This window comes from Melanerpes formicivorus, unplaced genomic scaffold (genome assembly GCF_026170545.1).
Source record: "Melanerpes formicivorus ecotype bairdi unplaced genomic scaffold, bMelFor1.0.p_v2 SCAF_15, whole genome shotgun sequence".
NCBI classification, from domain to species: domain Eukaryota; kingdom Metazoa; phylum Chordata; class Aves; order Piciformes; family Picidae; genus Melanerpes; species Melanerpes formicivorus.
The window spans coordinates 14,866,784-14,878,591 of record NW_027142367.1 but is presented as its reverse complement, the minus strand read 5'-3'; the positions used below and the strand labels follow the sequence as shown (position 1 = coordinate 14,878,591).

The 11,808-nt window shown below is 43.2% G+C and overlaps 1 protein-coding gene across 1 annotated transcript; it reads left to right on the top strand.

Annotated features, from left to right (window-relative positions):
• The first annotated feature begins 564 nt into the window (after positions 1 to 564).
• On the top strand, positions 565 to 7,612 carry DSEL (dermatan sulfate epimerase like). The gene is made up of 2 exons (XM_068147683.1): positions 565 to 1,131; positions 1,824 to 7,612. The coding sequence occupies exon 2, from the start codon at positions 2,739 to 2,741 to the stop codon at positions 6,387 to 6,389; it is 3,651 nt and encodes a 1,216-aa protein (XP_068003784.1). The 5' UTR covers positions 565 to 1,131; positions 1,824 to 2,738; the 3' UTR covers positions 6,390 to 7,612.
• The last annotated feature ends 4,196 nt before the right edge of the window (positions 7,613 to 11,808 follow it).

Sequence of the window (11,808 nt, the reverse complement as noted above, 5' to 3'; positions counted from 1 at the left end):
GGGGCAGAGGTTTTTACGCTTCATTAAGGTTTTATATCTTACTTCGGAAGCTTTCAGCTAAAGCTGAATGAGACTGGCATAAAATAAAGTGGCAGCACAGAGAGGCGGTTATAAAAAGCAGGACCGCTCCGGCAAACAGATCCTGCGTATCACTGTGGTGTCTGAGATACGAGCATTGTTGGGCTCATAAAGTTGCGACCCAGAGGACGGACGGCTTCCGTCGCCCTGCTCAGACCTGCCCACCAGCCCCTTTGCCCACCATGACCCCGCAGCCGGTCCACGGCGGAGCGGTAGCTGCCATCTGGTCACGGAGGCGACCCCCTCTCTGCTCCACAGCACCTTTTTTTTTTATTATTTTATTTTCCGTGGAGCCCCTTTACACCTGCCTGCTGCTCCCCGGGCCACTCCATCCCCGCCTCCCGGACCCTCCCTTACCGTTGACACGGGGTAGCCGCCGCGGGAGCCGCCCGGCCGGCGCGGCCCCGCCTCCTGCCGCCGCTCCCGGGCGCGGCCTCCCCCCCTCCCAGCTCTGGACCCGGCCCTGCCCCCGGGCGCATCCGCCGCGCTCCTCTCTACCGGCAGCCCGCTGCCGAGGCGCGGGAGCGACGGTGGCATCGGCTGCCGCGAGCAGCGGGCAGCTCACGCAGTCGCAGGGAAGCAGCAGCATCCCGGAGCGCCGGCCGAGCACGGAGCGGAGGATTGGCATATCCCTGTTCCGCCGGGGGCTGCTCTGACAACCCCGCTGCCGCCGCTGCCTCTTCTCTTCTCCTTCCCTTCATTCTTCCTTCCCTCCCCGCCCCTACGGAGCGACATCCTCTGCGAGTTAACCTCGCTGCCTGCGTCCACTGCTGCATCTCTCTTGTCACTAACTCCGGGGAGCAGCCGGCGGAGGGTAGGGACCCGAAGTTGCGATTAGCCCGGGTGGAAAGTAATGGCAACACGGAAGGGGCCGGAGCCGAGCACAGCATAGCCCGGCCCATCCGAGCGGGGCCGGCGCAGCGCTTCTCCACACGCCGCACCCCGATCCGCGATGGGAGGTTGGCTCCGCGCCCCGGGCTGAGCTGGTCGGGGCAAAGCGACACCGCCCCATGACAGCTACCCGCCGACCCGACCCTCACCGTATCCGCTATGGTAAGACGTGAGGGCTACACTCGGGGGAGGGGAGGACGCCAGGCATGAGGAGACTGGGAGAGGGTAGTCTCGGCAGAGGCGAGGGGAGAGCGCGGGGCGCGGCCGGGGGTCGCTGCTGAAACTTGTACAAGTTGTGCGGCCGAGGGGCGGCGGGAGGGATGGCGGTGGTCGCCCTCTGCTGGCCGCGGGAGGCGCGGCTTAGGGCGGCGTAGCGGGAGGCGCAGCGGGCGCTGGTAGGCTCCGTCCCGGGGCTTGAGGGGCAGTGGGTTAGTTTGGCTGTCCTCCCGCTTTCCTCCTTCGTTTGGCCCGGCAGAACCATGCGTGTGGCTTATTTAGACATCTATTAGAGTATTTATTAATCTGAGCTCCATTAAATTTTAGTGGCTTCTCAGATTCATTTTTTCCTGGGCAGCTCCCCGTATCGTCATGGGAAAATACAACCTGAGAGCTCGTAGTCAGCCAGGAAAACGTGAAATAAAGTGAGCAGTAGTAACCAGTCGGAATTTCTGTTTTGCCAAGGATAAATTTTGTGTAACTTTGAAAATGCTCCTTTCGATTTCATTTCTGTAAAATCCAAGGTGCATTAATTCACCTTTCCTAGAAAGTTAAGGAATATGTTGTTACCTTAAAGTACTTGAACTATTTTCTGACACCTGTACATCTTCAGAGAACTTTTTTTTCTGTTTCCACAGAAAGAACCAACATACAAAGTGTAAGGAAACCCGAAACTGCTCTTTTAACAAGGAAACCTGGGCTCTCTGCCTCTTTCTCATGTTTTCCTTTTGCTTCATAACGGGAGGAGCAGGATTATCGGAATCACTGAAGCAAAATTTGGGGCATCATTGGCTGAAGCTAAGATGAAAGAAGGCTTGGAAATATGTCAATACTCCACGACTATTAATTCAGATGCAACTTTCACAACAGGGAATAGTGGTTGAAAGCAGTTTCATCAAAAGACACTAAAGGAGGATCAGGGTTGAGGGTTTTTTTTCTTAGTAATTTTTTTCTTTCCCACTCACCCATGTGTCCCAAAAGAGAAAGATGGAAAGAGCGCGTGTGAAAACTGAGATGAGGGGAAGGCTGAAGACAATGACTTCACTTCTGTTTGCCCTGTAAATTCCCCGTTTCATCAAATACAACACATTGTTTCAAATAAATTATATCATTCTGTGATCGGTGGAGTTTCTGTCGGCTCTGAAAGTGGAATATGACCTGATTGAAAGCTTTTTAAAAGAGTAAATGTGTGACTCCCGATTCCTTTTTTTTCAAGTCAAGTGGTTCAAGTTATCAAGAGATTCAGTCTCTTAACTTGTGGTTTATATGTTTACCTTAGAGATTTTACTTCCACCCCCAATTTTAATATTTATGCTGTTGTATTTTGAGAAAAATGTGAACAGACAAGTCACCTAAGAATTAAGTTTTCAACAGCCTTTTTATTTCAGTTCAGGTTGCAAGTAATCTGAGTATCTGTTGGAATACATGCTTTTGTCATAAAAAATATGCCTTAAGATGTTGGGTTTTGTGCAAACTGGATCAAAGTTTGACATCTGAACATTGTGTTTTGTTAGGAAATGCATGCCTGGGGAAGAGGAGCTGCCTAATGGATCATGGCTCTGATGGTCTCAGGGCATACTTTATTTCTAGCATTAATGATGGTTGCTGTCTTCACTTTTGAAGAATCTGTAAGCAATTACTCTGACTGGGTGACTTTCATAGAGAATGTAGATCAATATGAAAACCAGAAACTTGAAGGTCTTAGTGCTGAGCAGAAGCTGAAAAAAACAGTTCTTCATCCAAGCTTGTATTTCAACGCTGAAGATGTTCAGGTGCTGAGGCAGAAGGCTCACACCAGTCACTCCCATCTATTCCGAGCCATCAGAAGTGCGGTGATGGTTATGCTCTCCAACCCGTTGTACTACCTACCTCCACCCAAGCATGTGGATTTTGCTGCTAAGTGGAATGAGATTTATGGTAACAATCTGCCACCTCTAGCATTTTATTGTTTGCTCTGCCCCGAAGATAAAGCTGCATTTGATTTTGCCCTAGAATATATGGATAGAATGGCTGGCTACAAAAACTGGTTGGTTGAGAATGCACCTGGAGATGAAGTCCCACTAGGTCACTCCCTAACAGGATTTGCCACTGCTTTTGACTTCTTGTATAATTCACTGGAAAATGAGAGAAGGCAAAAATACCTGGAGAAGATATGGTCTGTAAGTGAGGAGATGTATGAGTACTCAAAGGTTCGCTCCTGGGGAAAGCAGCTTCTCCATAATCACCAAGCAACCAATATGCTCGCTTTACTTATTGGGGCTTTAGTTTCTGGGGGGGACAAAGGATCTCAGGCAAATATTTGGAAACACACTGTTGTGGATGTGATGGAGAAAACAATGTTTCTACTCAACCATGTTGTAGATGGGTCTCTGGACGAGGGAGTAGCCTATGGGAGTTACACAGCCAAGTCGGTAACACAGTATGTTTTCCTGGCCCAGCGCCACTTTGGCATTAACAACCTGGGCAATAACTGGCTCAAAATGCACTTTTGGTTTTACTATGCCACCCTCTTACCAGGCTTTCAGAGGACTGTGGGCATTGCAGATTCTAATTACAACTGGTTTTATGGTCCTGAGAGCCAACTGGTTTTCTTGGATAAGTTTATCCTGAGGAATGGAGCTGGCAACTGGCTAGCACAGCAGATTCGAAAACACAGACCCAAGGATGGGCCCATGGTGCCATCCACTGCACAGAGGTGGAGCACACTGCACACTGAATTTATATGGTATGCCGCTGAAATCACTCCTCAGCCACCACCTGACTATGGCACTGCTAAAATGCATGTGTTTCCTAACTGGGGAGTTGTTACTTATGGCGCTGGATTGCCAAACAGTCAGACAAACACCTTTGTGTCCTTTAAGTCTGGAAAACTTGGTGGGCGTGCTGTCTATGATATTGTTCACTTTCAGCCATATGCCTGGATTGATGGCTGGAGAAGTTTTAACCCAGGACATGAACACCCTGATCAGAACTCTTTCACTTTTGCTCCCAATGGGCAGGTGTTTGTATCTGAGGCTCTTTACGGACCTAAACTCAGCCACCTAAACAATGTCTTAGTCTTTTCTCCATCTCCTACAAGCCAGTGCAATCAGCCTTGGGAAGGACAGCTTGGTGAATGTGCCCAGTGGCTGAAGTGGATTGGTGATGAAGTTGGAGACTCAACTGGAGAAATTATAACAGCCTCCCAGGCTGGAGACATGATGTTTGTGAGTGGTGAGGCAGTATCTGCTTACTCCTCAGCAATGAAACTGAAAAGCGTTTATCGCATTTTGCTGCTCTTAAATTCTCAGACCTTGTTAGTAGTAGACCATATCGAGAAGGAGGAAGACTCTCCTGTTGATTCTGTCAGTGCCTTTTTTCATAACCTTGACATTGATTTTAAATACATACCCTACAAATTTAAGAACAAATACAGTGGAGCTATGATGGATGTGTGGGATGCCCACTACAAGATGTTTTGGTTTGATCATCATGGGAGTAGTCCTGTTGCTAGGATACAGGAGGCAGAACAAGCTGCTGAATTCAAAAAGAGATGGACTCAGTTTGTAAATGTTACCTTTCCCATGAAAAGCACCCTTACGAGGATCGTTTACCTTTTCTATGGCCCATATGTCAATGTTTCTAATTGCAGACTCACAGATAATGCAAAATCTGGATTTCAGATTTCGCTCAGTGTCAACAACAGTGAAAATACCATCTCGGTTGTGACCGACTATCAGAATTTAAAGACAAGGTTTGATTATTTGGGATTTGGTGGTTTTGCCAAAGTAGTTAATGAAAACAGAGTGACCAGGTTTGGCCTAGGTACTGAATCTGTGAAAAAACAGGTGAAAAACAATAGGGTGGTATTCCCGTTTGGATTCAAAGTGAACGTCATTGCAGGATTAGTTTTGGGCATCAGTTTGGTCGTACTGGCTTTTCAGTGGCGGTTTTACATATCCTTCGGTAAAATGTTGCGTTGGATCCTGGTGCTGGTTGTCACACTGTGGCTTATTGAATTGGTGGATGTGTGGAGCATGTGTACTCAACCCATCTGTGCAAAATGGAGCAGTGACATGACGAGGCTGGAACATGATAAAGGCAATAAAGCCAAACAATTAGAAGGAAACCCTGTTGTTTTGCCAGATGTTATCATTACTTCACTTCCCACTTCTGGGGCAGAAATACTAAAACAGCTGTTTTTCAATAGCAGTGACTTCTTATACATCAGGATACCTACACCTTATCTCGAAATCCCTGAGACTGAATTTGAAATTGATTCCTTTGTAGATCCATGTGAATGGAAGGTTTCTGATGTCCAGAATGGTCATTTCCGTCTTATCCAAGGCTGGCTCCAGTCTCTAGTTCAAGGCACAAAGCTGCACTTACAAAACATTCGTTTACATGAAGCCAGCAGAAGTAAAATTGCTCAGCATTCTGCCATAAGCAAAGACAAAAAGAAAAGATCCAAAAAGAGAGAATCTCTGTCAGAACAAAGAGGCAGGGCAAGAGGGAGTCAAGATAAAGATGCTGAACATATTAGGGAACTGAGAAGACATCTCATCTATTACCCTAATGCAAGACCTGTGCTTAGTTTAAGTAGTGGAAGCTGGACATTAAAGCTTCCCTTCTTCCAGGAAATCCTGGGACCAACGATGAGAGCATTATATGTAGTAAGGGATCCACGGGCATGGATCTATTCAATGCTATACAAAAGTAAGCCAAGCCTTTACTCCTTGAAGAATGTTCCACAACACTTGGCTGCAATATTTAAAGGGGAGAATGGTAAGGGGAAATGTAATTTAAATGAAGGGTATGCCCCTGAGTATGAATCGTTAAGGAAAGAACTTTCAAATTCAAATTCAAATGCTGTTTCTGTGTTATCCTATTTATGGCTAGCAAACACAGCAGCAGCACTGCGAATAAACAGCAATTTGCTGCCAACTAATTATCAGCTGGTCAAGTTTGAAGACATTGTGAGCTTTCCTCAGAAGACGGCTGAAACAATTTTTGCCTTTCTTGGTATTCCTCTTCCTCCTGCTAGCTTAAACCAAATATTGTTTGCCACTTCCACCAATCTTTTCTATCTTCCTTATGAAGGGGAAATTTCACCAAGTAGCATTCATGCCTGGAAAGAAAACATGCCCAGTGAAGAGGTTAGGCAGATTGAAGATATTTGTTATTCTCTAATGGACCATTTAGGATACCCAAAGTTTATAGAATAAATGCTGCCGGTCAGCAGAAATTTGCACTAATGATCTCTTGACTCCCAATTTGTGGATTAAATATTGGAGAAGTTTGTTTATTCTTGTAAAATGTGTACAGTCTGCTACTTTCAGAGAGATTTTTTTAAGAAACAGATAGATGTTCCTGCAACTGTGGTTGGCTTTTGTGGTGGGGGTCTTTTGTTATTGTTGGGTTTTTTGCTTGTTTCCTTTGTGCTTTTGATTTTGTTTGATTTTGTTGGTTTTATTTGTGTTTTTAAATAACAAACACCACCTTGTAACTATTTTTGCTGCCTTTCAAAAAAACCAGAAAACTAAAAAAAAAAGCAAAGCTGTGTGAACTATTGAAGAACAACCAAACAACCAGCTGGGAACATTATAGCTCAGGGGATTAGTATGAGAATATGAAGCTTTTCACCTCCAGCTCACCAGTTTGACTCCAGCCCAAGTGGTTAGTTCCTGAAAGTGCTTACAATCTGATGATTGTACGATGCTTATACGAAATAAAAGTGGTTAAACTGGTCCATTTCCCCCAACGGTGATAATTAGCCCCCTTGGACAGGTTTACTGATGCATTCTGTCTGTGTCTCACTGATCACTATCGTGGTGCAAAATAAATGTGCGCTGAGATTTAAGGCTGTTCAGTGTCGCTTCAGTGGGAGGAGAGACAGAACGTTTGAGTTCCTTATCTATGGTCTCAGCAGACAGGACCAGGACTGGAATGGACATGGATATCGCATTGTAGATACGGTTCCTTCAGCTCAGAGATGCGGCACTTAAATTGGTTTCATGCTTTGATGAAAAGAGAAGATTTCATTCTCCATGCCTGACAATGTGGTACCTTTTGTGAGCCTAAAGTAACCTATCTGGAGAGAAAAAAAAGAAAGAAAAAAAAAAAGGATAAAAGCTAAGAAACCAACAAGATTTTTGTGTAATTTTGACCTGCCTCAATCTAACTTATTTTTTGAAGGTTGCTAGCACTGTTTTTATACAGCAGTTCTTGTATAAGAGGTTCTACAAGGATTTTATCTTTTTTGTTTTGAGTAAGACTCTTCCACCTTTCTCTCTTGTAACACATTTCTGTGCTGATTCTTGTGCATAATTTCGCTGAGACCAGTGCAAATATTTGATGTCGTTGTCAATGGTTTATTGTTGATGTCTGCATAAAATGGCAATCTGAGATATAGAAGACAAGAAATAAATCTCCAGGCTTGTGTTGCTGAGGGACGTTTTGCTTTTGTGTATAATGGATTGCTGAAGGACAACCATTGCTAACCTCAGGTCTTCTTTCACAGAAGGGAGAAATCTGGAAATCAGCTGTCCCTCAGCCACCACACATTTTGAGTGATGTTTCCCTGCAGTAAATTATTTCCAAAGTTGTCTGGTTTTTATTATGATTGGTATTTCTTTTACTTGGTGCTGTAATATGATACCGGTTTGGAAGCAGATAGGCTTGATAGGATAGATGTATCTTTGTCACAGCTTATTTTCTTCTTGAGCCACACTCTTCATGCATGCCCATTAAAAAAAAGGAAAATAATTTCCCATTTCCCAATTTAACTTGCTCTGCAGTCTTTGGAAATGCATGCATATTATAAATGTCTGCAGATGTGTAAATCAGATGACAAAGAGGCATCTGTTTCCTTTCCCAGCTGTTTTTTATTACAAATGGAAATATCTTGGAGATACACTTCCATTGGGCTGTGGGAGCTGGGGTAAGCTTTGGCTTAGTATATTGAAATATGTGCGTAATTAGTTTTTATCTGGGTGGTAAACATTAGACAATGTCCAAAGTTGCAGTGAGTTTCTTCATGCAGATTGCAGGTACCCTTGCTGATTTTTAATATAAAGGAGATCTTGCCTTTCCTTCCAATTTTCCCTATCTTACCCTGCTGTCTTGTCCCTCCCATATGTACATTTCACATCCTCTGGAGCATGTTGTGATATTCATTGTGATCTAGATAAAAATAGCTTCTCAACCAATCATTATTACATCAAAATAGGCATCTAGCATGATAAAACTATTGATATTTTGCAGCCTCACTAACCATAACCTAGCTGTCATTTATTAGCAGTAGCTGTACTTCCCTCTTTATCCTCAGTTTCAGCCCTGGCTAGATACATTAAGGAAATATTAAACAAGTTAATATTTCATAGTTTCATAGTTTCATTCAGGGTTGGAAGGGACCACAAGGATCATCTAGTTCCAACCCCCCTGCCACGGGCAGGGACACCCCACACTAGATCAGGCTGACCATACTGACACATAAGTGAAATTTTGGTTTCCAACTATCATTCTCTTGATCTAGTGTGAGATGTCCCTGCCCATGGCAGGGGCATTTTAACTAGATGATCCTTGAGGTCCCTTCCAACCCTAACAATTCTGTGATTCTACTTTGGCTTCTCTCTGAAGCCCATTTTTGTTCATATATTTAGAAGGGGAAAAAAAAAAAGGTATTGATGTCTGTACAGTCTGTACTTGGCAGAAGAAGTTTCTGCATTTGCCTTCTATTTCCAGGATTTACACTCTAGATTCAGAACAAATAAAAAGGGTTTTCTCTCACAGTTGTTTTAGGGCAGCTGAAGGTAAAAATTAAGCCTGACTGTATTTGTGGAAAATAGAAAATGACCTTTAAATCCCTTCCTGAAAATGCCATATGGAATATCACAATAGTTTATAAACCAAGTTTTTGTTTGTTTTTGAGAAGTAACGGTGGACAGAATCATCTGTTGGGAGCATCCTCTGTGCTGCTTTTGGAATACAGATTATCCCATGCACTTGCCTTCATGGTAGCATCATTGCTGTTGTTAATTATATGCAAGATTTAGCAGAGCAGCAAAGCTAGTGAAGGGTCTAGAGAACAAGTTTTATGAAGAACAGCTGAGGGAACTGAAATTGTTTAGTCTGGAGGAGACTGGAGTGAGACCTCATTGCTCTCTGCAACTCCCTGAAAGAAAGTTGGAGCCAGGTAGGGGTTGGTCTCTTCTCCCTAGTATCAGCTGATAGAATGAAAGGAAATGGCCTGAAATTGCACCAGGGAAGGTTTAGATTTGGTATTAGGAAAAAAATTCTTTATGGAAAGAGTGGTCAAACATTGGAATAGGTTACCCAGGGAGCTGGAATCATCATCCTTGAACGTGTTCAGGAAACATGTCGACAAGACACTTTGGGACATGGTTTAATGTCCATGGTGATGTTAGGCCAATGGTTGGATTCAATGATCTTAGAGGTCTTTTCCAACCAAAACAATGTCATGATTCTGTGATTCTATAACTGATTTGTTTTTGTACTCTACTTTCCCAGTTCAAAGAATGTATAATTTATTCAGATTTCATTGCACTCTGTGTTCCCTGTACAAATGTAAAAAGGTAGAAGAGAACTTTATTTTTGGAAGCCATTGTGAGGGCAAATACATTATAATCTTTATGCTAAAAATATGTACAAGGAAAAGCAGTGCCTTTGAAAATAACAGAGTAGGAATGCCTCAGGTATGGCAAGTTTTCAATCCAATATTTGTTGTGTTTGAGACGATTTGTTACATGGCCACTTAACCAACATTAGTACCAGTCAAGAGATACTCCATAGCTGGGGACTTTGTGTTGAGATTGTGGCCTCCTACCTGTATGAATAGCAAAATGAGACACAGCATAAAGGTGAATAAACATGCATATGGTTGACAAGAATGCCCACTAGAAGATGCAGATCTGAGACTTTGTAGACAATTTCAGTGGCACCTTCCAAAAAATGACAGTACTGTATGGAGAAGCAGCACTGGTGAGACCACACCTTGACTATTGTGTACAGTTCTAGGCCCCTTACTATAAGTGACATAGAAGTGCTGGAGTGTGTCCAAAGAAGGGCAGTGAGGCTTGTGAAGGACTTGGAGCACATGGCCTATGAGGAACATCTGAGCGAGCTAGAGAAAAGGAAGCTGAAGGGAGACTTTTATCATTCTTAAAAAAATCCTTGGAAGGAGGTTAGAGCAAGGAGGTAGACAGCCCCTTTTCCCTGATGGCAAACAATAGGACTAGAGGAAAAGGATGCAGACTGTGCCAAGGGAGGTTTAGGCTGGATATTAGGAAATATTACTTCACTGAAAGGGTTATCAAACATTGGAATGATCTGCCCAGGGCAGAGATGGAGCCATCATCCCTGGAGGTGTTTAAATGGTGTGTTGACCTGGTGTTTAGGGATGTGGTTTAATGTTGACCTTGCAGTACTGGGTTGAAGGTTGAACTAGATATCTTGAAGGTCTCTTCCAACCAAAGATATTCTGTGATTCTGTGAGATTCTCTGAATATTGTAGAGGCCTAGTGATAAAACCAAAAAAAACAACAACCTTGCTTTTCTCTATTATCTGTGCTAATCTTAAATCAGATTAATCATTAGAAAGATAATTTTTTTTTCTTTTTCTGAAAGTGTTTCCACTGAAGTTAGTGTGGTTTCATGTGGGGAGAGCATGAGCACAATTTGATAATATGAAATGATTTTGTGGGCGTGCAGAGGTATCCTTAATATTATCTTCTCTCACAAGTTTCTGGAGGATGAATGGTCACTACACAGACATTAACCACTCCTTTCTTCATGTAGTAATATTCAACCCCATCAGTAAAATTTAAGACTTGTTAGCCCTTTTATATCTGTTCAGCTGTGTTGGATTTAAGTGTCCTGGCACTTTCAGTTATTCTTTCATAAAGATGCTCATGAAAAAAGTCTCAGAACTTTCTCTCAATTTTGCTTCCTTCCCCCCCCCCCCACCTCCCTGTGTTAAATGTTGATAAGTATTTGTACTATGTTGTAGCTCCAACTGTCCAGTTATGAGACACCTAAGATTTTAATGCATTTTTTTAAAAGGCAAATTTCATTTAAGTGCTTATTTCTCTGAATCATATTTGGAAGCCTAAGAAAAGTAAACACTAAGAAAAACATTTTAGTTACTTACTTTGTAACTAAGTGACAGTGGCCCTGGGGAGATGCACGTGGGTCTTGGCGTTCAGAGTTCTATCACATCTCATGAATCTATAGTCTTTGAGCCCCCCTAAATGCCTCTGTTGCTTCCAAGAGCAGTATCTGGGGAGATGAGCCTCAGTATCCTGGTCAGATTGGCTCATTTCATTCCCTTAGCCACGTAGCTGGCATGCAGCCCACACTGGATTTGTATTTGAGCAGTTAATTTGTGAGATCCAGAGCTGATTTTCTGTGAAAGCTCCTGAATGATATGTAAAATACATGGCACAACTCATTTGACACTGTAATACTATTCTGATAGTGTTAGAATACAAATCAAACAACAAGTGCACTTCAGGCTTTGTAAAGTTATTGGTAAACGATTTGTAAAGCTGCAGTCATTGATTAGATTTTAATTTTACTTAAAACCAGTTTAACGTTTTGAAACTTAATGATGTGACTGGTGAGGGA

What these genes read in the sequence shown, in the direction of transcription:
- DSEL (XM_068147683.1), top strand. Translation starts at nt 2,739, where the DNA reads ATGGCTCTGATGGTCTCAGGGCATACTTTATTTCTAGCATTAATGATG.